This window comes from Corapipo altera, unplaced genomic scaffold (assembly GCF_003945725.1).
Source record: "Corapipo altera isolate COAL_440 unplaced genomic scaffold, ASM394572v1 55, whole genome shotgun sequence".
Taxonomy (NCBI): Eukaryota; Metazoa; Chordata; class Aves; order Passeriformes; family Pipridae; genus Corapipo; species Corapipo altera.
Window position 1 is genome coordinate 419,400 of NW_020884882.1, and position 22,512 is coordinate 441,911.

A 22,512-nucleotide genomic window follows, 5' to 3' on the forward strand; every position below is an offset into this window, starting at 1 on the left:
GGGTGACCCCGGCCCCGCCCCGCCCCCGGCCCCGCCCTCTGGCGCAGGCCCCGCCCTCTGGCGCAGGCCCCGCCCCCCCCGCGTGCCCGCGCGGCTGACCCGGGGCCCGCTGGCCCCGCTGGCCCCGCGCCCACCCGCAAATATTTGCCCGGGGCCGTCCCGCAGCTCCAGCCTCCCGGGGACGCGGGGCCGCCGCCATGCAGCCCGCGCTGGGGGTCCTGCTCGTCCTGGCCGCGGCCCTGGCCTCAGGTAGGGCTCTCCAGGCTGGGCCGCCGTGGGGCTGCCTTGGGACTGAAGGGTGCGGGACAGCGTGGGGCCCAGCAGGGCCAGGGGCCAGGTCTGGAGTCAGCAGGCCCTGCCCTGTCCCGCGGCAGAGGGGGACAGCGGGAACCAGGGCACTGCAGCGATTGCTCTGCACCCTGTAGGGCAGGGACCCCCCTGCTCCATGGCACGTGGATCCCGTGGTCCACTGAACAGTGATCCTCTGCTCCGTGGGACACAGATCCCATCCTCTGTGGGGCAGAAATCCCATGCTCCATGTGACATGGATTCCATGATCTGTGGGGCAGGGATCCCATGTTCCATAGGACAGAGGGCCCCTGCTCCATGGAACATGGATCCCCTGCTCCTTAGGACAGGGAGATCTCCCATTCCATGGGGCAGGGATCCCACACTCCACAGGGCCCCGGTGCCCACGCTGTGCTCCCCCGCGGGCACACTGAGCTCCTGCCACACTCCCCAGGCCAGCGCTCACCCCTCAATGACTTCCAGCGCCTGCGAGCCACCGAGCTGCTGGCAGTGGCCGTGGACCCCCCGCCACGGGAGCAGGGCTCTGCAGAGCAGTGTGCCCAGCGCTGTGCCACCAGCCTGGCCTGCCGGTGAGCGGGGCATGGGGCCACCGGGTGGGAGTGCAGGGGGCCACGACACCGGGGTCACTGTGCACTTGGATGCTGGGTGCTTGTATGTGACCCGGGTCCCCCAGGCCTTGGCCTTGTACAGTGCCATGCCAGACTCCTGCTGTGCCTCCCAGGGCTTTCCACCATGACCAGCAGAGCCAGCTGTGCCAGCTGCTGCCGTGGACACAGCACTCGCCCCACATCCAGCTGCAGAAAAACATCCACTACGACCTGTACCAGAAGAAAGGTGGGCTGCTGCCACAGGTGGACACAGGGACACCACAGACTGGGCACAGGCCACCTGGCACAGGCCTTGCCACTGTCCATGTGCCCTGGCTTGGCCCCGGGGCTCTGATAAGGTGCCTGGCTCTGCCCAGACTACCTTCGGGACTGCATCGTGGGTGATGGCTCCAGCTACCGCGGCACACGGGCCACAACAGAGAAGGGGCTGCGCTGCCAGCACTGGCAATCCATGACACCACATGACCACAGGTACCTCCGTGTCTCTGGCTGCCCCATGGCACCCACCAGTGGCCCTGAACAGCATGGGGCAATGGGGAATGGGATGGGGACAGCGCAGGAGCAATGGGAACAGCATGGGGGCAGTGGCACCAACCAGGGGTGGCATAGCATTGTGGCTGTGCCCACCCTGGGGCAGGGGGCTCCTGGCAGCCTTCCTACCCACCCTGCTGCCTGCAGATTCCTGCCATCCCCCCGCAACGGGCTGGAGGAGAATTACTGTCGAAACCCCGACCGGGACAAGCGGGGCCCGTGGTGTTACACCGTCGATCCCAACGTCCGGCACCAGAGCTGCGGCATCAAGAAGTGTGAGGACGGTGAGTGCCACATCCCAGGGTGACCCTGGGCTGTATGTCCTTCCCACACTGAACCCCCCCTTGGCTGTTGGCAGCTGTCTGCATGACCTGCAATGGGGAGGACTACCGTGGCACCGTGGACCACACCGAGTCGGGGACGGAGTGCCAGCGCTGGGACCTGCAGCACCCGCACAAGCACCCCTACCACCCCAACAAGTACCAGCCCCAGCCCCGGGCAGCACACAGTGCCCTGGCTGTGCCAGGTGCCACGGTGGTGGTGCCACCTCAACTGCTGCTCCCTGCCTCTGGCCCAGGTACCCCGACAAGGGGCTGGATGACAACTACTGCCGCAACCCCGACAGCTCCGAGCGGCCCTGGTGCTACACCACCGACCCCGGGCGGGAGCGCGAGTTCTGCCACATCCGCCTCTGCAGTAAGTCCATGCTGGCATCACACACAGCTGGGACTGGGGGTCCCAGGTGCCACCCTGACCCTGCTGCTCTGCCCTTCTCTGGCCACACAAGCAGAAAAACACCCACGTCCTGTCAATGTCACCACCGGCTGCTTCAGGGGCAAGGGCGAAAGCTACCGAGGCCGAGTGAACGTCACCGTGTCAGGGATCCCCTGCCAGCGCTGGGACTCCCAGGTGCCCCACAAGCACAACTTCGTGCCTGAGAAGTACCCGTGCAAGTAAGGGGTGGGGGATGAGCCCAGGAAGAGTGGCAGAGCGCAGTGCCCATGAGTGTGGGATTGAGGGGGGACACCCACACGGCCCCTACACCTGCAGGGACCTAAAGGAGAACTATTGCCGCAACCCCGATGGCTCGGAGGCACCGTGGTGCTTCACCGCGCGCCCTACCGTCCGCATCGCCTTCTGCTTCCACATCCGCCGCTGCCCCGACGAGCAGGATGCCCAAGGTGAGCCATGCCAGGCACCCGCCCCCGGACACCAACCCCAAGGTGCCTGCCGGGGGTGCCAGCCCTCCCTGCCTGTCCCCAGAGTGCTACCACGGCCACGGCAAGCACTACCACGGCCACGTCAGCAAGACACGCAAGGGCATCACCTGCCAGCCGTGGGCTGCCCAGACACCCCACGTGCCCCAGTGAGTGTGCGAGGAGGGGCCGCAGGGACAGGGATGGGATGGTGATGGGGTTGGGCTGGGGATGGAAATGAGGATAGGGATGGTGACAGTGATGGTGACTTCCTCCCATCAGGATCTCACCTGTCACCCACCCTGAGGCACACCTGGAGGAGAACTACTGCCGCAACCCCGATAACGACAGCCATGGCCCCTGGTGCTACACCATGGACCCCCGCACCCCCTTTGACTACTGCGCCATCAAGCCCTGTTGTGAGCCCCTACCCACATGCCAGCAGAGCTAGGGGAGGACCCTGGCCACCCACTGGGGTGGTTTTGGTCCCCTCAGGGTGGCTGGATGTTGCCTCAATGCCACCCTGTGCTTTCTCTCTGCAGCCAGCAGCCAGGTGCCCTCCATCCTGGAGAATGCAGGTGGGGGGCCGTGGGTGCCAGTTGGGTGCCGTGGGGCAGGTGCTGATGGCACAGCCCTGGCTGATGCCCACCCTGCCTGCAGACGCGGTGGCGTTTGAGCAGTGTGGCCAGCGGGATGAGAAGCTGCAGTGGAAGGGGCGCATCGTCGGTGGCCAGCCTGGCAACTCACCCTGGACTGTCAGCATCCGCAACCGGTGAGTGGGTGTCCCACCTGCACTGCTGTGGGGCCAGTGTCCCCCCAGAGCTTGGCCAGTGTTCCCCCAGAGCTTGGCCAGTGTCCCCCCAGAGCTAACCCCTCATTCCCACAGGGAGGGAGTGCACTTCTGCGGGGGGTCCCTGGTGAAGGAGCAGTGGGTGATCAGCACACCCCAGTGCTTCTCCTCCTGGTAAGGCTGGGGCTGGGGCATGGGCTGCTGGGACCCCCCTGTGCCCTCATTTCCCTGTCCTGCAGTGACGCCGACCTAACGGGCTATGAGGTGCAGCTGGGGACACTCTTCAGGGATCCCAGCCCTGGGGACCCTGACCAGCAGACCATCCCCATTGTGCGGATCGTCTGCGGACCCTCTGAGTCCCAGCTGGTGATGCTGAAGCTGGCGAGGTGAGTGGCCGTGCCCTGGCCTCCATCCTCCCCACCACTGGCCAGGCTGACACCATGTCCCACTGCCCTCTTGCCGCAGGCCAGCCACTCTGAACAGGCGTGTGGCCCTCATCTGCCTGCCCCCCGAGCGCTATGTCGTGCCTGCGGGCACTGTCTGCGAGATCGCCGGCTGGGGGGAAACCAGAGGTACCTGCCACAGGCAGCCCCTGCCAGGGCATCCCCATCCAATACATCCCCTGCCCACGCCATTCCCCTGCAATGGCATCCCCTCATCCGTACCATTCGCTGCCCACAGCATCCCCATGTCCACGGCATCCTCTGCCCATAGCAAGCCCTGGTCCTTGGCATACCCCTGCTCACAGCATCTCCCTTCCCTTGCGTCCCACTTCCATGGCACTTTCCTGCACATGCCATCTCCCTGCCCACAGCATCTCCTGGCCGTGGCATCCCTCTTCCACAACGTCCTTCTGCCTATGATATCCCCCTGCCCGTGACATCCTCCTGTCCATGACATCCTCCTGTCCATGCCATCCCTTTCCCACAGCACCTCTTGCCCATGGCACGCTCTGCCCATGTCATACCCTCCGATATCCCTGCTTTCCTCCTGGTGCATCCCGTGCTTGCTGCCCACAGGCACGGCAGACAGCAGCGTGCTGAACGTGGCGCAGCTGCCGGTGCTGGCCCACGACGACTGCAACAAGGCGCTGCGCGGGCGCCTGAAGGAGAGTGAGCTGTGCACTGCCCCACTGCGCGCCGGCGTGGGCGCCTGTGAGGTGAGCCGGGCTGGGGACCTCCCCCGCAGGATCCAGCACCAGGGTGACACTGCTCTCTTTGTGCCACAGGGCGATTATGGGGGACCACTGGCTTGCCTCACCGCCGACTGCTGGGTGCTGGAGGGGGTGATCATCCCCTCCCGTGTCTGTGCCCGCACCGACCAGCCCGCCCTCTTCATCCGTGTTTCCCTCTATGTCGACTGGATCTACAAAGTGATGAAGATGGGCTGAGCTGGCTCAGTCCCACTGGCCTGGCACAGCTGCCACTGTGCAATAAAGGCACGGCTGTGGCCATGGGGCTTGACACTGCAGAGGGTGGTCTCACACATTTATTTAGCGCCAAACAACAACCCATGTCCCATCCTGCCCTCAGCTACACTGGGGCAGTACAGCCCAGGACCACTGTGGGCACTAGGGACTGTGCTGGCCTGTCCTGTCCTGCCTTGGCTGCCCAAGGTGCTGGAGGAGCCAGCGGGCACAGTTCTTGAAGACATCGGCCTCTGTCTCCACACCGGTCAGGGAGTGGCCACCCTCTGGATACCACAGCAACCTGTGGGGTGGGATGGGATGGAGGGATGCTCAGCCAGCACCCTGGGGCTCCCTCCCAGCTCCCACCTGCACCCCACTCACCGTGCTGGCACGCCCCTGGCCCGCAGCAGCCGGTACAGCTCCAGCGCCTGCGTGGGGCTGACGCGCCGGTCCCGGGCGCCCACGCACAGCAGCACCGGCGTCCGCACCTGCAGCACAGTCCCAGTGAGTGCCTGGCACCCCACGCCTGCCACCCCACACCCATCCTGATCTTGCCTTACCTGGGCTGCCTGGGCGATGGGCGAGCGCAGTAGCATGGTGGCCACCTCCTCAGCACATGGCACCCGCTCAAAGGAGTAGGGCAGCCCCAGGGAGGTGTAGCGCCTGCGGCACAGAGGCGCTGGTGGGTGTTGTGGGGACGGGTGGTGTGTGGCAAGGCACAGGATGGGGGTGGCACTCACCAGTCGGGGATGTCAGAGGTGCCCAGCAGCGCGGGCAGGTTGGAGACGGGGCCGCGCAGGGCACAGGCTTGGTAGCGCTCGGGCTCGCGGATGAGGAGGTGGAGGGCGATGAAGGCTCCGTGGGAGCCAGCCAGCAGGGCCAGGCGGTGCGGGTCCAGGGGCTCGCTGTGCAGCGCCTGCTCCACTGCCAGCTGCACCCATGGGGTACCCGCTATTGGCACCCCACCACTGGCACCCAAACATCAGTGTCCTCCCAGCAGATCCCACCACCTGCACCCCAAACATCAGCATCCTCCCAGCAGCACTCCCCCAGCAGCCCCAGCCCACCTGGGTGTCCGCCACGTCCTGCTCACCCACACGGGAAAGCAGGGAGCTGATACTGGCCTGGCCAAAGCCCAGGGAGCCACGGTAGTTCACTGGGGAGATGGGAGCCATGGGTGCCATGTCTCCAGTGGGACACAGGACCACACATCCCCGAGCTCCCCAGCACTCACCCAGGAGCACAGCAAAGCCCAGCCAGCACAGTGCAGCCATGCTTGGGCGCCAGCGGGCATCGAAGACGGCATGGGGGCCACCTGGGGCCAGCACAGATGTCACCTGGACTGCCACCAGTGCTGCCAGGGTGTCCCCACTATCCCTTCACTCACCATGGGGGCACACAATGAGGGGGTGTGGTGCTGTGCCATCCAATGGGCTCAGCAGCAGGGCCTCAAAATCTTGGGTGTCTATGCCAGGAAAGGGGTCCTGTTCAGCATCCAGCACCCTGGGCACCCAGCCCACCCCCTGCTCCCAAGGGTCCCCAGCACCCAGGTGTGGTGGGGGCCTGCAAGTGCTCACCATGCGCAGCAGGGCTCTGCCCACTGCGGGATGGCCGGACCGTCAGGGTCTTCCAGGTGACACCAGGTACTGTTGGGGTGTCCTCCACTGGCACCCAGTGGAGGGGCAGCTCCTGGCCTGCCGGTGGCAACACAGCCACCACCTGGGCACAGGCAGCGGGTGGCACCAGAGCCGTGGCACCGCAAGGCTGTGCCATGACAAGGCTGTGCTGTGCTGGGTCTGGCTGAGCTATGTGACTCTGTGTCTGGCCATGCCATGGCACATCATGCCACATGTGCCACACCACGCCATATGTGCCACACCACGCTGTGCCTGGCTGCACATCACCGTGCCATATCCCACTGTGCCGCACGGTGCCATGGCTCTGCTCACCAGGCTGGGGGGATGGTGTGGGGCAGAGTAGGTGGCCACTAGAAGGTCCCACTGGAGAGTGAGCAGTTCCCAGCACCCCTCGGGCGACCCTGGGGACAGAGAGCATGTTGGTGATCGTAGCTGCTCGCTGGGGCACTGTGGGCAGCCCGGCGCCACGTACCTGCCGTCAGGTTGGTGACGGTGGCCGCCTCCGTGTCCACAAGCAGCAGGTCCTGTGAGGGGGCAGAGCACAGGGGTGTCACCATAGGAGGCGGGGTCACACCCCTGGCCCTGCCCTCCCCGGGACTCACCGTGCGGCTCCGCTGCGGGGTGCTCAGCACGGCTCGCCGGCTATCGGCTGCCCAGCACCGTGGCGGCAGCACCTCTGAGTAGAGCCCGGCGAAGGCTACGAGTGGGGCAGAGTGTTGAGCTAGTGAACTGGGGGTCGTGGGCATCTGTCTGGGGAGAGCCTCAGCCCCCTGGCAGCACCCAGCCCTGCCCACTGTGCTGTGCTCACCCTCCGTGGGTTCCTGCACCACATCAAGCACTGTCACCGTCTGCCTCGTCTGCCAGGCGAGCTGCGGAGAGCTGGGGGTCAGGGATGGGCCCATGCTGGGAGAAACTGAGGTGGAGGGGCTTGGGGTCCCCTCGCCCCAGCTGGGCACTACAAGAGGCTGTGACAGCCAAGCTGGACACCACACTGGCAGCACAGGGTGGCACAGCTGTGCCTGGTGCCCGTGGGGCCCAACTCACCATGCACAGGCGCAGGCACTGCCGGTGGGGCCCCCCCACAGCCCCCTCCAGGTAGAGCAGGCGCTGGCTGTCAGGGCTCAGTCGGGGGGAGCAGGCAGCACCATTCTCTGCTGACAGCAGCTCTGTGGGCAGCAAGGGGTCAGCACCCCAGCGACCCCCTGGGCACCCCCCAGGGCCTCAGTGCTCACCACAGCACCCGCTTGACAGGTCCAAGTGGAAAATCTCTGACCTGGGGAGGAAGTGTGGGTCAGGTTGGGCCTCTGCTGTGCTGGTACTGCACAGGCATCCTGGCATAGTGCTGGATGCTGAGAGGGACCCACCTCCTGTTGGAGCAGGCGCTCAGCCCCAGGCGGAAGGGCTCATGCCACCAGCCCACGAACACCACACCACGATCACCGGGGGACCACAGGGCCTGTGTGACAGCCAGGCTGATTCCACAGCCCCAGGCTGGATCCCCTGGGGCGATCCCTGCATCCCCATCCTGACCTGGCCAGGGGAGAGGTGCTCTGGGACACCCTCCAGCACTGAGACGCTGCTGCTCTCCAGGTCCAGGACGCAGAGGATGGGCACACTGCGAGTGCTCAGTGCCTCCCCCCAGTCCTCATGGTACAAGAACTGCTCGTCCTGCAGCACAGCCTTGTCAGGGCCACACACTGCAGCCCCAGGCATGGGGCTCTGTGCAGGGCACACTCGTGGGGTGTATGGCACACTCACACGCTCATGGGGTGCATGGTGTGCTCAAGGGGTGCACAGAACACACTCATGGGGCACATGGCACCTACCTCCTCATCCTCATCCTCCTCTGCTGACCGGGCTGCCCTGGGCACATCCCAGGGGCAGGGGGGCCGGCGTTTGGGCCGGCTCTTCTCAGCCACGTACAGGAGCCGTGTCTCTGACTGGGACCAGGCCAGGCAAGCAAAGGGCCCTGGCAAGGTGAGAGTTGCCAAAGCCCAGCCCGGCACAGGCACAGCCACGCACCAGGCAGGCACTTAGCCCTTGCCCGTGCTGCAGGCAGGGACCATGGGAAAGGGGCCCTACCCTCCGTGTAGACCTCCCCGTGCTTCCCCAGCGCCGTGAGGTCCACGCTGTGGCTGCGCCCGCTGCTGTCCCACACCTGGAGGAGTGGGGGGTCAGCACGGGCACACCGTGTCCGCGGCGCCCACCGCCCCGCCCTGGCACCGCAGCCACGCCGGGGAGGGACCGGGACAGCCGCGTTACCTCCAGCACCTCGTGGCCCTGCCGCGGGCAGCGGCTGAGCACGGCGCGGTGCTGCCCCGTGGGCGAGTCCTGGCTGAGGAGCCTGAGGGCGGGAGGGAGGGAGGAAGGCTGCGGTGGGCGGCACTCTGCGGGCACCGGGCATGCTGCGGGCAGCGGGCACACCGCAGAGGCACGGGGCACACCGCAGAAGCACCGGGCACACCGCAGAGGCACCGGGCACGCCGCCCCATCGCGCAGCCCGTCCGTGCCGTACTGGTTGTGGATGCCGGCGCTGAGCGCGGTCCCGCTGGCGGCGAGGCCGCGGTCACCGTCCGTGCGCCGCACGCTGTAGTGGCGGCTGAAGCGCAGGAGCCGGCGGCGGGGCAGGTCGGGGCGGCTGCACTCTGCGGGAACGGGGGGTCAGCGCCCGCTCACACCGGTCCTGCGGGCCACAGGCGCAGCGGGGACCGAGCCTGCGACTCACCGGTGTAGAGCAGGAAGGTCTGTCCCCCGGCCGCGGCCCCGAGGGCGGCACGGGTGATAGCAGGGAACTGGCTCAGTTCCCGGTAGCAGGCAGCGGGGCCGCCGGCCGCCTGGGCGGGGGAAGAGGGGAAGAGCTCACCCCCATGCCCGTGCCCAGCTCCTGAAACGGGGCTGTGCTCACCCACACAGACCCCCCCCGAGCCCCCTTGCCCACCTCCATGCCCGGCTGGGTCCTTGTGGCCGTGGGCCGTGCTGTGCCCCGCTGGGCTGCCTGCGGGTTGCTCACAGCTGGATGCCCGCCAAGGCACGTGGGAGCAGCCCGACGCCAGCGCCCCCGCCGGTGCCAGCCCTCCAGCTGCTCCCTGCTGCCCAGGACGGCCAGGCAGGGCTCACCCTTCCCCACGGCCCAATGCATTCCTGGCAGCACAACTGCCCACCCACGCAGGTGAAAGGTCCAGTGGCCACCAGCTCCTGGGGCACCACCACCAGAGACACCAGGATGCTGAGCTACATCGTTTATTGGGGGGGGGTGGCAGCAGCGGGGGCCCTTAGCACTCCAGGTGCTTGAGCAGCCACAGCGCCATGTTCATGAAGCCATCAGCTTCAGCCTCGACACCAGCCAGCGCGTGGCCGTTCCCTGGGTACCAGAGCAGCCTGCGGAGGAGAGAGAGGGGTTAGTGCCATACCTGCACCCCACCACCCGGGCACCCAGCACTCCACTCACCGTGTGGGGACCCCTCGGGCCTTGAGGGCACGGTAATACTCCAGCCCCTGCTTGGGGGGCACACGGCGGTCGTCTTCCCCCAGCATCAGCAGCACGGGCACACGGACCTGCGGGAGTGACATGGCCTCAGCACTGGCACTGCTGGCAGGGACTGGGACAGGGATGAGGACAGAGATGGGGACATACCCGGTCGACATAGCGAATGGGTGACTTGTGCAGCATCTCTGTCCACTGGGCTGGGTCTGGCAGGGCATCAGGTGCGTAGGGCAGCCCTGTTTCTGTCAGGCACCTGTGGGTGAGAGTCAGGGGCACGTGTGGGGCTGGTGTGGCAGGGAGCCTGGGAGATCATGGGCAGCAGTGCTCACCAGTCAGGGATGTCTGTGGTGGCCACCATGGAGGCAATGTTCACCACGGGGTTACGGACCACACAGGCACAGTAGGTGTCGGGGAACTGCCCGATGAGGTGGCACGCCAGGAAGCCGCCGTGCGAGCCACCCACCAGTGCCACCCGGCTGGCATCCAGCGCCTCCTCCTGCAGCACCCTCTCCACGCAGAGCTGCCACCACAGGGGACACCCACTGAGGCGGGCAGCCCTGCTTTCTCTACTCAGGGCACCCGTGGGAGCACGTGTGTGCCCCAGGACCACGTGCCGGGCCGTACCTGCACATCGCGCACGTCCTGCGTGCCCACGTTGCCGGGCAGGGAGGCCACACTGTCCTGGCCGAAGCCCAGTGAGCCGCGGTAATTCACTGGGTGGGAGGCAGCGTCAGAGCCCTTCCTCCTCTGTGCCCCCACCCCAGCCCCCCCGTGGGCAGTGCCCCACAGCCCCAGTGTCACTCACCCAGCAGCACAGCGAAGCCCACGCGGCACAGCGCCGCCGGGTACAGCGCCCACCCGGCCGTGAATACGGAGTGGGGACCCCCTGCAAATGGCAAAGGCAGGGGGGTGACGCTGCCCAGCTGGGGTACAGCAGGGTGGGGACAAGTTCTTACCATGAGGCATCACGACCAGGGGGGGCTTCTGGGCAGTGGGGCCCTCAGTCGGGCGCAGCAGGATGGCATCAAAGTCCAGGCCCCCTACAGAGGCAGGGTGGGGGTGTCAGGGATCAGTTGGGGTGGTGGAGTCCAGCCTTGCCTCCCCAGGCACTCACCATACTGGGGGTGCTCCTGCTCTGGAGGGGGCTGCAGGGTGCGGATGCCCCAGCTGATGCCGGGCACGGGGGGTGCGTCCTGCAGGCAGATCCACTGTGCCTGTGCCTCATGGCCAGCAGCGGGCAGGACGGTCACTTTCTGTGCAGGGAGAGGGGTCAGTGCTCACGTCGAGGTGGGCACTGGGAAGAAGGGTCAGGGCCTGCACCAAGGGCCTGGTGGGCACTGGAGAGGGGGACGTGACTTTACCAACATGGAGGGGCAGCTAGGGGTGGAGAATCTGGCCACCAAGAGGTCCCGGTCGATGGTCAGGACAGACCAGCTTCCCCGGGGGCCATCTGGGGAGTAGGGAGGTCAGACCTGCAGGTGTGACCCCCTCCCCACCTCTGGCACCAGCATGGCCCCGTTGGCCCATCACTCACCAGCTGTCAGCAAGGTCGTGCTGCCCGTCGCCGTGTCCACCACGAACATGTCCTAGGGGCACGAGGGCAGAGTTCAGTGGAGCCCTGACCTGGCCTGGCCCCCCCAAGTGTCCCCCATCACCCTCTCACCTGCTGGCTGCGCTGGGCCGTGTCCAGTAGGATCCGGCGGCTGTTGGCCGCCCAGCACATCCCTGGCAGTGCCCCACAGTAGATTCCCGGGAAGGCACCTATGATGACAGTGGTGGCACTCAGTGTCCCCCTGTGTCCCTCCCGAAACCCCGAGGGCTGTACTCACCCCACTCCTGCCGTGGCACAGCCTCCAGCACCGTGCTGGTCTGTTTGGTGTACCAGTCGTACTGCGGGAGACACGGAATGGGGTGAGTTTTGCAGGGTCTCATCCCGCCTGCCACCACTGCAGCACAGAGAGGGGGCACCACTGCCCTCCTGCCAGCCCCCACCTTGGCAGAGGCACCCTCCTACCTCCCCCGGTGTCCCCCTGGTGTCCCCCCCATGCTGCTCACCATGCGGAGGCGGCTGCACTGCTGGTGGGGGCCCAGGACATCGTTCTCCAGGTAGACAATGCGGCAGCTGTCGGGGCTGAGCCGTGGGGACCAAACGGCTTTGGTGTCCTCAGAGAGCAGCTCTGCATCGGCACGAGGGGACAGTGAGGGGCTGTGGGGAGCCGGGGCGCTGGCAGGGTTGGGGTCTGTGCCACTCACCACATTTCCCACCCGTCAGGTCCACGTAGAAGAGTGCTGACCTGCCAGCACACAGGGGTGTCACGGTGGGGCTGTGGGGTGCCCCCCTCACCGTGGGGTTCAGGCTGTGGGGTGCCCCACGAGGACTCACCGGCGGTTAGTGCAGTAACGCAGCCCCAGGCGGAAGGGCTCGTGCCACCAGCCCACAAACACCACGCCAGTGTCCTCAGGGGACCAGAAAGCCTGCAGGGAGAGGGGAGATGAGTGGCTCAGATGGCTGCTGGCCCCCAAAATCTCCCTCTTTCAGTTCCCTGCGGCTCCCCATCCTGACCTGGCCAGGAGAGAGGTGCTCAGGGATGCCCTCCAGCACTGAGATGCTGCTGCCCTCGATGTCCAGGATACAGAGGACGGGTACGCTGCGGGTGCTCAGAGTCTCCCCCCAGTCCTCATGGTACACGAACTGCTCACCCTGTGGCATAGCCCCGTCAGCCCCACAGCCACCTGTCCAGCCCCCACCTGCCCCAGGGCGGGTGGGTGAACCCCACCTTGAGGGGCGCATCCTCCTTCTTGGGCTGCCCTGTGTCCTCATCAGAGGTGCCCAGCTCAGGGGCTTTGCTCTGGAAGAAGGACTCGGTCTTGGGACGCTTTTTCTCCGCCACGTAGAGCAGGTGGGTCTCCGAGTGTGACCAGGCGAGGCACCCAAACTGGTCTGCAGGGTACGGTCAGCACCAGCCACCCCTTCCCCCAGGACCCCACAGCCCCTGGCGTCCCCAGGCCCCTCACCATCGTCGCAGACATTGCCGTGCTTGTCCAGCGCTGTCAGGTCAATGCTCTTTACCTTGCGGTTCTGATCCCACACCTGGGGACAGAGATCGTGGGGCGGCCCCAAGACACAGCGTGGATCTGGCCCTGAGACACAGCAAGTATCCAGCCCCCCCTTGGACCCCTCCTCACCTCCAGGAACTGCTTCTCCTTCTCTTTCTCCTTCTCCTTGCCAGGGACCTTGCACAGGACGGCCTTCAGTGTCCCGCTGGGGGACTCGCGGCTCAGCAGCCTGTGGGTGGGTGGATGCCCATCAGCCCCTCTATCAGCACCCCGGGGATCCCATGTGGGGAGCGGGATGAGACTCACTCGCCCTTGATCTCGGAGCAGGTGCCGACAGGCCCCGAGTAGACGATGGAGGCTCCATCGTGGAAGAGGAGGTACTGGCGGCAGAACTTGATGTTCTCGGCCCTCGCCAGGTCCCGCTGCGACCACTCTGAGGAGGGGGGTGAGGACACCAGCTGTCTCCCCACCAGGCAGACAGGTCCCCCGGTCCCCAGAGGGCACAGCCCGTCCCCGTACCGGTGTAGAGGCTGCAGTACTTGCCCCCGTACTGGGTGGTGAGGTCGGGGCCGAGGCAGGCGGCACTGAGCCCCGGGTGCTGGCTCAGCTCCCGGTACAGCTCCGACAGCTCCTCTGTGCGTGGCAGCACCTGCGGGATCAGAGTGGCTGGAGATGTGTGGGGTGAGGGGTGGGGGGCAAGGACCGGGCAGTGATGGGGCACAGGAGGCAGTTACTGGGGCACCAGGGTACACGGGGAGAAGTAGAGGCGTACTGGGAGCAATGCCTGAGAGTGGAGAGCTGGGGCAGATTTGGGGTACATGGGAGGGGGACAACGGTAGAGGGGCAGCTACTGCAGGGCTGGGGCAGTACTGGGGGTGCAGAGCCAAGGCACTACTGGGGTGCCAGGGGCTAAGAGGGTACTGGAGAGCAGTACTGGGGCACATAGGGGGGATTAGGAGGGTGTCGGGGCACTTATTGGGGTACCAGTGGGTACGAGGATACTGGGTGCAGTTACTGGGGCACAGGGGGCATCTAGGAGGGTACTCGGGGAAGTTACTGGGTACTAGTGGGTATGAGTGCGTTGGGAGGCAGTAACCGGGGTCCATGGGGGGATATAGGAGGGTGCCAGGGGGTGCCGAGCCGGGGCAGTCACCGGAGCAGCGGGGAAGGAGCGGGGGCAGTGAGGGTCGGGGGTCCCGGGGGTGCAGGACAGGGGTGCGGGATGACCGGAGGTGCTCCCGGAGCTCTGACCCGCCCCCCCAGCCTCTCACCGGCGGCTCCATGTCGGGGCGTGGGCGTGGCCAGCGGCGACACTTCCGGGGGTGATGGGCGGGGCCTCCAGCCCGCGGAGCCTCCCATTGGCTGCGGCGCTCCTGACACCGCCCGCACTGGGGCGCCCCCTAGTGGGCGCGGGCGGAGCCGCCGCTCCCCCCCCCCCCCCGCGCCCGCTCCACGTGTCCCGGCGGCCGCTCCCCCCCCGGACACCCGATCGCCTCCGGGGCCCCTCTGAGGCCGTAGCCGGGAGACAGGGAGCGGCCCCGCACCCTCTGGGCTGCCTCGCGGTTTTTTCCCCACCAGGTGGCTGCGGCACAGGGGGGCCGTGTGCAGAACGGGGGGATCGGGGTACAGGGACCCCCAACGCAGCACCGCGGCAAAGGGGATTGGACCCTTGGGAGCCCACAGGATCCAGCAGCCTGAACAAGGAGGCGAGTCTGGGTCCTTGGTGTTCACAGGGACACCCAGCCCAGCAGCCCAGGTGTGGACTGCAGAGCCCACCGGTGCTTGGTGCCAACTAGATCCACGGGGCTCCCATACTGGCCACCCGCACCATGCCCAGGGGTCCCAGCCCCCTGACACCCCCCCCCCCCCCCCCCCCCCGCAGGCAGGCAGGAATCGGGACCAGTCCGTGGTTTGTGTCAAGTCCTTTTTATTCTGTTCCCACAGAAACACCTGGTGAGGGGGCAGCTTCTGGGAGGGAGTCACGACACAGCGGCGGGGGCGGTACGGCACGGTACGGCACAGTACGGCACGGTACGGGGTCACTACGGGTGGCACAGAGCACAGCAGACACGCACACCGTCACAATGTTCAGAGGGAGCGCACCCGGCATCGCACTCACCGCTGGAGACAGCGCCCAGCCGCGCTCGGCCCTCGGTCTTTGCACCCCCCCCCCGTCCCCCCGCCCCAGCCAGATCGCCACGGTTCGGGCTGGGGGCCCTGCCTGGCGGGGGTGGGCTCTGTGCCCCCGGTCCTGGCAGGCACGAAGGCAAGGTGGCGGATGTGCTCGGGCGGCGAGATTAGGCCCCGGCGGGGTCTCGGTCCCGCGTGCGATTTACACACTGTACAAGTATTTACAGCGCGAGGAGTGGCGGGGCCGGGGAGGCACCCTCAGGCTCTGCACTTGTCAGCGGCGGGGAGAGGCGGCGGGTGTGCGCGGGGCCGGGCGGCTCCTCAGTGGGGCTGCCCCCAGCAGTGCCACGCTGACCCCCCCCCCCCCCCGTCCCACAGCCACCGGCCTCCCCCCAGCCTTGGGCACCGGCAGAGCCCCCGGCGAGTGTGGGCTTCCCGCGGCAACCGGGTCCTCGATCACAAGTGCATAAATCTGCTAAGAGCTTTCAGTACAGCGATGGACTGATGGAAAAGAAAAAAAGAAAAGTCCAGGCAAAGAACAGCAAGCACTGAAAGGCGGGTGGAACCGTGCAGAGAAGTAGCAAGCCATGCTCTACGACGGGACAGACGGTCACGGGCGCTAGGGCTGCCCTTTGGCAAAGTGGCCCTCCGTGGGTCGAACATGCCACGAATTCATACGCACGGGTGGTCGGTACAGAGTAGTTCTCGGGTCGCTCGGCGGCACGCTTTGCGATGGAACCCTTGGGCGCGACATTGAACTGATAAGCTATTCACAGGTCTTGTTCTGGAGTCGTGTTATTTCGTTGCATAGAACATCGGGCGGGTGGGTGGGCGGGTGCCCCCCGCCGCGGGGGTGCCGGCGGGGCACTGCCAGCGTGGGGAGGCGGCGGGGTGTGGGTGAGCCCCCTCCTCGGGCTGCCTCCCCCCCTGGGGAACCCCCTCCTGGCAGGGCGAGTGGGCTTTGGCCGCCGGCCGCTGCGCTGGCCGTCCCCGCAAAATGGCTTGAGAAGGACTTGGATTGCACAGTAAAAGGAAGGATACTGCCGGAGGCAAAGCTCTCCTGATCTTGTTCCACGGGATTTGTGCTCTTTTGTAGCCTCCTGCACTCTATTGCTTCTACAGACGACAGCCCGTGTGCTAACTCATCGCACAAAGCAAAGAGGGAAGAGGATTTGGTATAAACTTTAGAAAAATAAAACCCCAAAAACGAAAAGAAAATGAACCCAAAGAAACCGAGAAAAAAAGGAACCCCCCCGACGACGCCCCGTGCCCCCCCCGGTGCAGATGAGGTATACACAGAAATCAAAGTGGGATGATTAAGGCTGTTCTTGAAAGAAAAGGGGTGCCCGCGGCAGGCGCGCTGGCTGCGTGGCGAGGGCGAGCGCGGCCCTTTCAATGCTTCCAATGGCTTTGGGACATGCGCCCAGCCGGCCGCGCCGCCTGTCAGAGTCCTATGGCCTCGTATTTCGGTAGTGAAACAGTGTTAGGTCCTAGCTGACGCGCTCCGAGGGCTCCCCGGCGGGGCCGGGAGCGGGCCGCAGTGCAGGGGGCGCGGGGACGGCCCCGGCGGGGCGGATGGGGTTGGGAAGGAGGAGTGGCGCCCATGGCGCCCAGCCCTCGGCTTGTGGGGGGGAAAAACCTATGAAGAGGCCAGAGCTGGGGTTCGGAAGGAGCAACTCTGCGTATAATCTTGAGAAAGGGCCGCAGCCCACCCACAGGGCCCGACCCAATGGTCTGTATCAGGCCCATCCCCTCGTGGCGGCTGCCGGGGCTTGCCGTGTGCCGCGCTGGAGCTGCTCGCCTGGCGTGGGGGGCACCTGCCCCAGGGCGTCCGCCGGGCCCCTGCTCGGCCGCTGTTTGGTCCAGCATCCAGGGATCGCCCTGCTTTCAAAAGCTTGTGAGAGACAGAGAGAGAGGTATTAGTCTGAGCAGCCTCGTCCTTGCGGAAGGGCCCTGCTGAGCTGCAGTGCCGGCCTGAGCGAATGGGCCCCAGAGAGCCAAGAGGCACTGCCGGCGGAGCAGCTGCTGCCGCCCCCGCGCTGGACAGGCTCCCGGAGCAGAGCCTGGGCCACCCAAACCTTCCATGCAAACCCAGGGTCTGCACCAGCATCCGCATGGCATCGGCCCACACGGCTCTGCCGAGAGTGGGGAACAAGGCCAAGCCCCTATGGCTTGGCTTGGGGCCGGCACTTAGACATGAAAATGGTGATGAGTGGCCCAGAGTGAAGGGACGGGGATGCACCAGGTCCTTCCCACAGTGGTGACTGGGACTGTGGCAGGGCAGAGCTCAGTATGTGCTGGGGCAACAGCAGTGCCACTGGAGCCCCAGGGATGGCATGGTGGAGGGGACCTCAGTGTGAGGATTCATCCTTAAGGGCAGCCAACTTCTCCAGCCCTCTACATGGGCGCTCACCGTTATACTCAGAGTCTGGCGCTGCGTGCTGAATTCATTGGCTTCTTCATAGGTTTTTCCACTGCAACGACTCAATCTCCACTCGCTTCCCAAACTCCTGCAGCAGGAGGGAGCAGGAGGGTTTCAGGCACAGCCGGGGCAGGGAGAGCCCACGGCGCAGTGCCCAGTGCCATCTGCACTCACCTTGTGCCGTTCTCTCACCAGAATGAAGTGAACTTCTTGCCGAAAGCTGACACCGCTGTGGGGAAGCCAGGAGAGGTGTCAGTGTGGCTCCCCTAATCCCCCCCCTCCCTGGGCCCCAAACTGCGGGAGCACTGCACCCCAACCATCCCCAGAGCACCTGACCCCATTTGGCACAGAAGAGCATCACTGCCCCATCCCCATCCCAGGAGCAGCCCTCACCTTCAGTCAGTTTGCCTGCTTGTTCCGCTGCCCCCCCTGGCAGGATTTTGGAGAAGACACTCTCTCCTTCCCCACCAGGCTGCCCCGTGGCCATGCCAGCGGGACCTCGTGGCCCGGCCGCCCTTGGACCAGCCTTGCTGTCTGCTGGGGGACAAACAAAACCACTGTTAACAGGGGACAGGCCCAGCTGGGGGTGCCAGGTAGCTGGCATGAGAGGGGACAGATGGCACTGTGCCACTGGGGCCCACTGACCTGCTGCTCCCAGGGGCTGTGCTGCTGGAGCTCTCCCTGGCTGCTGTGGCACTTTCGCTGCGGGTTTGGACGTGTCCGTCGGCTCTGCTTTTGTCTGGAATGGAGAAAACAGCTCTCAGGGCTCACTCTCCCAGCAGAGCATCCACTAGGGGTGGTGCAGGCCAGGAGGAAATGCCCAAACGCTGTTCCAGGGCCCCAAAAGAGGCAGCAAGGGATCCAGGGGATGTCTCCTTGAGGGGATGGCTGCTCCCAGGGCACCCAGGGATGGTTGTGGTGGGCATATGGGTGGGATACTCTTTGCCCCATGGCTCCTGTTTCCAGCCCTTCTGCCACCCCTGGCCACAGCCAGCCAGTCTGATCCCAGGCAGAACTGTGGGGCCCAGCTGGTCAAGCCCGTACTTACCACCGGTGCTGGGTGTCCGCCCGGCTGTGTGTGGAGTGCGGCCGGTGCCTTCCCTGCTGCCTGGGCTGGCCCCGGCTGCTGCTGCGGTGGCCGGGCCGAGGCAGGTCCCTGTGTCCTGCCCCTGGCCTCGGGCTGTGCTGAGCCTGCTGGCTGGGCAGCCTGCCGTGCCACTGGCTGCTGCCGTGCTGCTGGCTGCCCTGCCTGCTGCGGCCTGGCCGCCGGCTGCTGCGGGTGTGCGAGGGGCTCCGACTTGGGCGCTGTCGTGGCCGACACGTGTGGCTGGGAAGGCTTCTGTGCCTTGGGGGTCTCGGTGCCATGGTGGTGAGCAGCAGGGCGGGATGATGGGCCATATTCAGCAGAGCTGGGGCCGTAAGGCGCACGGGATTCGGGCTGCTGTGCCTTCTTGGGGCCGGACGGTGGCCCGTGGCTGCGGGGCTCGTGGCGGCCAGACTCTCGTGGGTGCTGCTTTGCCGAGCGGCGCGGGGGCTCATCGCTGGCGTGCCGGGAGGTGCCAGAGTGGCGATCATACTCCCTGTGGTGCCGGTGCTCACGGTGCTGGGGGTAGTCATCGTGCTGCCACGGATCTTCATCAGGGGGCTCATCATAATCGTGGTAGGTGTGCTTAACTGGGGGTCTCTTCTGCGAGGAAGAGTGGCCACCGTAGTGCCTGACCCTCTCTGCCCGCGCTTCCCTGGGCTTATCAAACCAGTCTGTCTCCTCCTGACCCAAATGATAGGCTTCGGAAACCAAAAACAAACCACAGTCAATCTCTCGCTCGAGGCTGCCCGGGCGGAAGCCATGCAATGAGTGGGAGAGGCAAGCAGCGGGCACGCGCGCAGGGGACAGCACGTGCCGGTGGGGACGGGACGCGGCGCGGCATGGCGCTGTGGGGCACCGTGCAGGACCGGCTAACACCGAACACCCGGGGTGGGGGGAGGAAGGCACATGTCAAGCAAACTGAGGCGGTGAGAGTGTCTCTGCGTACGAGCGGACAGGCATGCCCCGGGGAAGTGCCATGCTCTGGGGTGGTCACCACGGGGAGCCGTTACCTTCGCTGTCTGAGACAACGCAATGGGCATCGTCCATGCCGTAGCCCTCCTCGTGCTTGTACGAGTGACTCCTTGGCACGTCTTTGATGTGCTTTTGCACATCAGGCAACGAGTGGCTGGAGCAGAACTGGGAGCAGGGGTCCCCTGCAGACTGAGGGCCTGGCCCCCCCGCAGTGCGTGACCCCCCCACTGACTTCCCCAGGGGGCTGACGGGGCTCTCCTCCTCCGAGGGCTGCGAGCGCATGGGCGCCCGCCCGCGGCTCTGGCTCATGCTGAGGGACGAGGGCTTGGAGCTGACTTTCTGGGAGCGCTCCATGGCCTCCCGTTCATAGGACTTGCTCCGGCTGCCCATCTCCCGGCCAGAGGACTTTTCCACCCCATAGCCAGAGGAGCGGGTTCTGCTGCTGCTGGAGTAGACCCGCTCGTCCTCGTCCACCAGATCCCGGCTGGAGACGCCATAGTACTTCTGCTGCTCGTAGACGTTCTTTTTCAGGCCATAGGTGATCTCATCCTGCAGCTTCTTGGCCCTGGAGGCCACGTTGCTGCTGCCAACTGAGGTTGTTGCTGAGTAGGAGGCCAGGTCTGACTCCACGTCTTTGGCTTCTTCGATGGGCGAGAACTTGGAGATCTTCTGCTCCATGCCCTGCTTCCTGTGCTTGCTGCGCTTGGAGGAGATGACGGCGGGTGCCAGGTTTTTGGATGAATGCTTCGGTAGTGGTGTGCCAGAGCCATGCTTGTCCACCCGTGAGGAATGCCGGTACTCACTGTCCCCATAGTAGTAGCTCGAGCTGGTGGAGCTCCCTGACACTCTGCCATTGCTCTCTGTGCCCCGGTAGTAGCTGTTCTTCCCACGATAGTCAGGGCCATGGTGGTCATAGATGTCCTCCTCAGACTCCTCCTCAGCTTTGGTGTAACAGCAGGGCCGGCTGGAGCTCTCGGTGTCCCCCAGGTCGCTCTTCTCTCTGACGTGGCGGCTGTCGACGCTTGTGCCCATCGGCTCCGCTTTGTGCCCCTCCACCGCTGGACTCTCCTTGGTGAGCTCGCTGATGTCCTCAATCATCACATAGTTACGGGGGATGTTCTGCTCCAGGCTGGTGTAGAGGGACTCAGAAGAGTAGCTGGCCGAGGGGCCTGGTGTCGTGCTGGTTCTCTCGGCCGGCCGGGTCTCAGGCGCCTTGTACTGCTCGTAGCTGCCACTCGCCGGTGCGGTGCTGAAGGTGACATCAGGCACGGCAGAGGAGCTGGTGGCTGCGCTGATGACCTCGTAGTTGGTGGGGATCTTCTGTTCCAGGTCAGCCAGTGAGGTCTGCCGTGGCTTCTGGTGCCCGCCAGCTAAGTCTGCTGGGCTCTGATAGAGGGCGGGCTGTGCCGCCGGCACGGCGGCTGCCCCGGCATAGGCGCTGGGGGCTTGGTAGGGGTTTGGGGGCTGGAAGCCTGGCTGGGCTGGCGTGGCCAGCTCTGGGTATGTGGTGCCGTGGGCCGGGAAGGCAGCGGGTGAGGTGAAGGTGGGCAGTGGGGCTGCCGACAAGCCATCCTGCGAGGTGCTGGCTGCAGGGTACTGGGGGTGCTGCAGGCGCGGCGGCGGGAAGGCAGCAGGGCCCTGTGGGGCGGGGTAGGGGTAGGCGCCATAGGAGGCGGCAGCAGCGGTGGCGGTGTAGTCGGGGTACTGCCCAGCAGGTGTGGGGCGCAGGCCAGCGCCGTCATAGGCGGCGAGGCGCAGGCTGTGCAGCTCGCTGTCGGACAGGTAGTCCCGGCGGTCCCCAGGGTAGCGCAGGTAGGGGTGGTCCCGCCCACCACCCCGATCTTTCAGCAGCGACTCCTTGCGCTGGGTGATGCCCAGCTCCAGGTACTTCAGCTTGGCATCAATCTCCTTCTCCTCCTCGTCCAGCTCCGCCTGCTTCTTCCGCAGCTTGGTGGCCTCATGCTCCACCAGCCTCAGGTCACGGTCAAGTTCCTTCAGCAGGCTGGCCTTGGTGACCGGCGCGGTGGCCTTGGTGGCCAGGCTGCTCAGGTAGAGCTGGGAGGCGGCCGGGCTGGCCAGGGGGACGTGGGGCTCCTCGGGCGGTGGGCTGGGCAGTGTCCGCTTCACCTTGCGTGCCAGTGAGCTCGACTGCAGCCCCCCCACCTGCAAAGCCAAGGGACACTGGGTCAGGGGGGCGGGTGGGTGTCCCCCCATGTCCCACCCCAAGCACCACAGTGCTCCTCCCATGCCCCGGGGGTTGTGGTGAGGTGTCCCACTGTGCACGTGTTCCCCCATGCACTGAGGAAGCGGCGTTTATGTAAAAGCGCAATAAATAGGATGGAAGTAACAGGCAGGGCGCTTTCCGTGAGTAATTACCGGGGGTGGCAGCCGGCCAAGTGCCAGGCTGGCCACGTGTGTGCCCTCTGCTGCAAAAAATGCTTTCTATCTGCGGGCACATGGCAGAGGGACTCAGGAGACTGCCTGGGGTGCTGCTGCCCCAGGAATTGCCTCGTGGCTCTTGCCTGGGCACTTAGCAAGTCAAGGCAACTTCAGTGTGTAGGGACAAAGGTGGGAGTAAGAGCCACTGCAACCCGAAATGGAGTTGTGGGTTATGGTGGCTCCTCATGTGAGAAGGGGGACCCAGCTGGAGCAGGGGAAAAGGGATAGGGGACAGCCCTGATCCTGCTATCCCACAGCACCTCCTGCCTGCTGACAGGCTCATGCAGCCAGTGGACGTCCAAGGCCTCCCTCTGGCTGCCAGTGTCGCTGCACATGTCTGTGCCCACTGGCTGCCATCAGCTGCCACAGGAAGCTGGCCTTTTGAAATATTAACTGCTGCAGTGCTAATGAAACTGAAGTGCCCCGAGGTGCCTCCCGGGGC

At 65.8% G+C, this 22,512-nt stretch overlaps 4 protein-coding genes across 5 annotated transcripts in view; 1 reads left to right on the forward strand and 3 right to left on the reverse strand.

The window, feature by feature from the left end:
- The first annotated feature begins 106 nt into the window (after window positions 1-106).
- Window positions 107-4,904, forward strand: MST1 (macrophage stimulating 1). 2 transcript variants are annotated; one of them, XM_027640707.1, is made up of 18 exons: window positions 107-249; window positions 743-878; window positions 1,031-1,143; window positions 1,274-1,388; window positions 1,596-1,732; window positions 1,807-1,927; window positions 2,026-2,144; window positions 2,236-2,401; window positions 2,499-2,629; window positions 2,712-2,814; window positions 2,927-3,063; window positions 3,187-3,222; window positions 3,305-3,416; window positions 3,531-3,608; window positions 3,674-3,820; window positions 3,900-4,006; window positions 4,454-4,593; window positions 4,663-4,904. In XM_027640707.1, exons 1-18 carry the CDS (start codon window positions 198-200, stop codon window positions 4,822-4,824), a joined length of 2,112 nt encoding a protein of 703 aa, XP_027496508.1. In that variant the 5' UTR covers window positions 107-197; the 3' UTR covers window positions 4,825-4,904. The 2 variants fall into 2 exon arrangements, with proteins under 2 accessions (XP_027496508.1, XP_027496509.1); XM_027640708.1 differs by having other exon boundaries at window positions 2,239-2,401.
- A 70-nt stretch (window positions 4,905-4,974) lies between these two features.
- On the reverse strand, window positions 4,975-9,483 carry APEH (acylaminoacyl-peptide hydrolase). Its single transcript, XM_027640706.1, has 22 exons — window positions 9,418-9,483; window positions 9,205-9,313; window positions 8,995-9,124; window positions 8,742-8,823; window positions 8,562-8,637; window positions 8,306-8,448; window positions 8,010-8,147; window positions 7,844-7,935; window positions 7,712-7,752; window positions 7,524-7,645; window positions 7,288-7,348; window positions 7,082-7,176; window positions 6,952-7,003; window positions 6,792-6,880; window positions 6,420-6,561; window positions 6,230-6,307; window positions 6,077-6,157; window positions 5,910-5,998; window positions 5,583-5,773; window positions 5,403-5,505; window positions 5,224-5,330; window positions 4,975-5,143 (listed from the first exon to the last, which is right to left on the reverse strand). The coding sequence occupies exons 1-22, from the start codon at window positions 9,421-9,423 to the stop codon at window positions 5,005-5,007; spliced, it is 2,166 nt and encodes a 721-aa protein (XP_027496507.1). The 5' UTR covers window positions 9,424-9,483; the 3' UTR covers window positions 4,975-5,004.
- A 220-nt stretch (window positions 9,484-9,703) lies between these two features.
- LOC113945756 (acylamino-acid-releasing enzyme-like) lies at window positions 9,704-14,336 on the reverse strand. The gene is made up of 22 exons (XM_027640290.1): window positions 14,292-14,336; window positions 13,540-13,669; window positions 13,327-13,453; window positions 13,150-13,249; window positions 12,979-13,054; window positions 12,741-12,904; window positions 12,527-12,664; window positions 12,347-12,438; window positions 12,217-12,257; window positions 12,019-12,140; window positions 11,793-11,853; window positions 11,627-11,724; window positions 11,498-11,549; window positions 11,325-11,413; window positions 11,078-11,216; window positions 10,920-11,003; window positions 10,769-10,849; window positions 10,588-10,676; window positions 10,293-10,483; window positions 10,114-10,216; window positions 9,928-10,034; window positions 9,704-9,857 (listed from the first exon to the last, which is right to left on the reverse strand). The coding sequence occupies exons 1-22, from the start codon at window positions 14,301-14,303 to the stop codon at window positions 9,752-9,754; spliced, it is 2,202 nt and encodes a 733-aa protein (XP_027496091.1). The 5' UTR covers window positions 14,304-14,336; the 3' UTR covers window positions 9,704-9,751.
- A 591-nt stretch (window positions 14,337-14,927) lies between these two features.
- Window positions 14,928-22,512, reverse strand: part of BSN (bassoon presynaptic cytomatrix protein) — a 71,613-nt gene continuing 64,028 nt past the window's right edge. The window contains exons 6-12 of the mRNA XM_027640281.1: window positions 19,670-21,794; window positions 18,621-19,357; window positions 18,218-18,311; window positions 17,966-18,109; window positions 17,747-17,801; window positions 17,564-17,660; window positions 14,928-17,044 (exon numbers count right to left, since the gene is read on the reverse strand). Of these exons, the coding sequence (XP_027496082.1) occupies window positions 17,761-17,801; window positions 17,966-18,109; window positions 18,218-18,311; window positions 18,621-19,357; window positions 19,670-21,794 (3,141 nt within the window). The 3' untranslated portion in view covers window positions 14,928-17,044; window positions 17,564-17,660; window positions 17,747-17,760. The remainder of the gene's footprint in view (window positions 17,045-17,563; window positions 17,661-17,746; window positions 17,802-17,965; window positions 18,110-18,217; window positions 18,312-18,620; window positions 19,358-19,669; window positions 21,795-22,512) is intronic.